The sequence below is a fragment of the Carya illinoinensis genome, chromosome 5, assembly GCF_018687715.1.
Source record: "Carya illinoinensis cultivar Pawnee chromosome 5, C.illinoinensisPawnee_v1, whole genome shotgun sequence".
In the NCBI taxonomy this organism is placed as follows: Eukaryota; Viridiplantae; Streptophyta; class Magnoliopsida; order Fagales; family Juglandaceae; genus Carya; species Carya illinoinensis.
Window position 1 is genome coordinate 7,327,470 of NC_056756.1, and position 3,378 is coordinate 7,330,847.

The 3,378-nt window shown below is 36.1% G+C and overlaps 1 protein-coding gene across 1 annotated transcript; it reads right to left on the bottom strand.

The window, feature by feature from the left end:
* Positions 1-484: 484 nt before the first annotated feature.
* LOC122311063 (universal stress protein Slr1101-like) lies at positions 485-3,004 on the bottom strand. The gene is made up of 5 exons (XM_043125421.1): positions 2,599-3,004; positions 2,422-2,501; positions 986-1,104; positions 778-854; positions 485-696 (listed from the first exon to the last, which is right to left on the bottom strand). The coding sequence occupies exons 1-5, from the start codon at positions 2,831-2,833 to the stop codon at positions 671-673; spliced, it is 537 nt and encodes a 178-aa protein (XP_042981355.1). The 5' UTR covers positions 2,834-3,004; the 3' UTR covers positions 485-670.
* Positions 3,005-3,378: the final 374 nt, after the last annotated feature.

The window sequence follows — 3,378 nt, forward strand, 5'->3', positions numbered from 1 at the left end:
TTCAGTCGAATGAAAGACACAAGATTAGCTAGACATACATACATTTGTGTTCAAAAACTTGATCCGATCGACTCAGAGAACAGATGTTTTTAAAATGATGGTCTCCTTTCAACTTTGTTTATAGATGAGTTCTGTTCAAGCTGTTGGTATCAACTTCAAGCCATTGTGGTCAAAGTAGTTGAAAAATAAAAGACCATAACATCTATATGTTCCAGGAGGGATGCTCAGCATTACACACCATACACTTTACATATTTTAATATTATTTTTTATTTTTATTATTTTTTATTTTATTTTATTCTTGTTAAACTAATTGAGTTGTTCCACTTATCATCCATGCACTATATATTTGTTATAGAAAAAATGAAAAAAAATTAAAATAAGTGTGGTATGTGGGGATGATAAGTAAAATTATTCGTGTTTTAGAGCTTTGGGATGATGCCCTACAAATTTTACTACAGTGAAGCCAAGCCCGTTACCCCGAATTGAATCCACATAGCAACATCTAATTCAAATAAATAAATTGATATATGCTTTACAAATCAGTCACACTATCATCTAATGCTCATTCTGGTCACACAAACTGTTACAAAAAACAACTATCTACAACCAAGCAAGCGCTTATTGACATCACAACACTCGGGACTTACAGTTTATTGAATGCCATTTCACTATATCAAAGACTCATCTCCAGCCTCTGCAAATCCAAGGTATAATTCCTTAAGAATTGATGCACACTAAAGGAAATTTTGAGGACTTCATTAGTAAGAAAAAATACCTCTTCCAGGCACAATTACTACAGGTGCTGATTTACAGTTGTGGAAGCAATATTCGCTCACGCTTCCCTGCAGTACACTGAAGCCCCAACAATAATATAACTGAGATAGTCAGACAAACACAGAGAGAGAGAGAGAGAGAGAGAGAGAGAGAGAGAGAGAGAGAGAGAGAGAGAGAGAGAGAGAGAGAGAGAGAGAGAGACGATGAACCTTTGGATAATGCTTCTGCCTCTTGTACCCAGGACCACCGCTGCAGGCTTCAACCTTTCTGCCTCCTTGCAAATTACCTTGCCGGGATCCCCTTCCATGATCCGAGCCACTGTCTTTACCTGTTCCATAAGATCATTTAAGTTCAATAATAAAAATAAAGAAGGGACCAACACTGGCAAATGGTCAAATTTTTAGTAGTGACAATTTTACATATAAAACCAGTGACTAAGTTGGGGTTATCTTATATTTTCTTTGATAGAGTGTATCCCATTTGGCGAAGCTTAGTGATAATCACACCATAAAGGGAGCACAAGATCAACTGAACGCTCAATCAACTGAAAAATGACTGGATATGGAAATTCTTTTCATATTAGGTTCCCACTTGACCATAAAATTGATTAAAACCGAACTGTAGAGCAATTGGGTACAGCTGATTTATGTTTGGAGGTTGCCAAATGAGTTTTGAGTCATGAGCCGAGGTTTCTAATTGCAGGAGAGTTCAGTCATGTGTGATGAAAAAAAAATCATGAAACTCTGACAGTTTAGCTTGAGTACGTTGTTTTTATAATGAGTAACTTGACTACATGAACTAATTCCTATGCAAGTGTCATAACACATCACAATGGTAGAGAAGGGAGAAGTGCCACTTAATAAATTATATGAGACAAGTCTCTCCATTTGGATTCAGAAAGCATATCATCTCCTCTCATCATTACAACTTTTCCAAATTCTCACACAAAATAAAAATAAAAATAAAAAATCAATTTGTTCATATCCCAATTCAATTTCTTCAAATCTCAAAACAATAATAATATTAAAAAATAATATTCTAACAATATCTTATTTAGCTTTCAAAACAATCTCATATCATCTCATCTCTAAATCCAAACTATCTCATCTCATCTCATATCCCCTATAACTTTAGACTTTAACTATAACAAAGATTTCTTTGGTATTATTAAAGATAACATATAATTTCAGGTGGAATCTATATACGCAACGATAGAGGTACATCAGATAATATTTTTTATTTAAGTACCGGGAATATCAAATAATTACTACTCTAAACTGCTTAGTATGGTACTATAGTGTAAAGAATCAAATTGCCTCCAAATTCCCAAGCTATTGGAAGGATGCCAAGGCAATAAAGCACAATAGCTGAAGCAAGAGAACAATTTTTTCTGTGCATGAACTTTAAGAACAAAATGGTTGAAGTCAGACCATTAGACGTTGATATAATAAATGGGGAGACCACCTTATGCAAAATTATCATTAACGACTCCGAGCCCAATCATGTTAAAGGTACCGAGTTTGCACCTTGGATTTTCCATCAAAGTCGAAACTCTAAAATATGTATCTTCGCACAACTTTTACATAGAGATTGTTCCACTGGAATTGCAGGAAAATAAATAAATTAATAAAGATGACTCACTTACCATGGCAACTTGAAAGGCCTCAACAGCAAGCTTCTCCATCAGCCCCTGGCTCGTCTCGTAAACGAGTTCGTTCTTCACGCCTAAACAAAAACCCATAAAAAATTAACACTCAACAAATTTACGATCATCAAACATAAAAAAAAAAATAATGATAAACAAAGATATAAAATTACTTACTGGAAACGACGTGGATTAGATGGAGGGTATCAGCGAGCCTGCAGAGGTGGATGAGGGCCCAATCAAAGGCGTGCTTGCTCTTGGGACCGTGATCCACAGCTATCAGTATGTCCCGGCCTTGCCTCCTCTCCCCCGTCTCTCTCTCCAGCCCTGGCTCCGGCACTATGGGTATCAAACTAGGCAGCTTCACTTCTCTCCAGCCGTGCTCTTCCTCATCCTCCATCAACGCCTCCATAATCAGACTGAGAGACTTCTGTACAACAAGAAGGTAGGTTGTTGCTAGTTTCAGAACTCAATTACTTTTCTATTTTCTTGTCTTTGCCTTTGTTTTTGTTGGACCTCTCGGTGTCTTTTGAGTTGAGCCTGTTGAAATGATGGGATGGCCGTGTTCTTGTCGGCCATGGCCCATCGAAGGAGTTCCGTGTGTAAATTGTTTACGAGACTGTGACTCCGTGGCACTGTATCATTGTCATTTGAGTGTGCTGCTGTATACTTTTCTTCCCTTTCCTTTTTTTTTTTTTTTAAATAATTTCTTCCGGTTCTCTTAGTCACTAAGAAAATAAACTTAAAATCAATCAGTTGTCCATTTTACTTGGAGGGACCATTCCAATCTTAAAGCATATAAAAAAATCTATGATATATTAAATATTAAAAAATCTAGAGTTTAAACTCAGTATGAGCCCGAACGTCATGAAAAAATGATTAAAAAGAATTTCAAAAAGAGATATACATGACACCACCATTAACGGAAGGATAAAAACAATAAAAAATGATAAGATT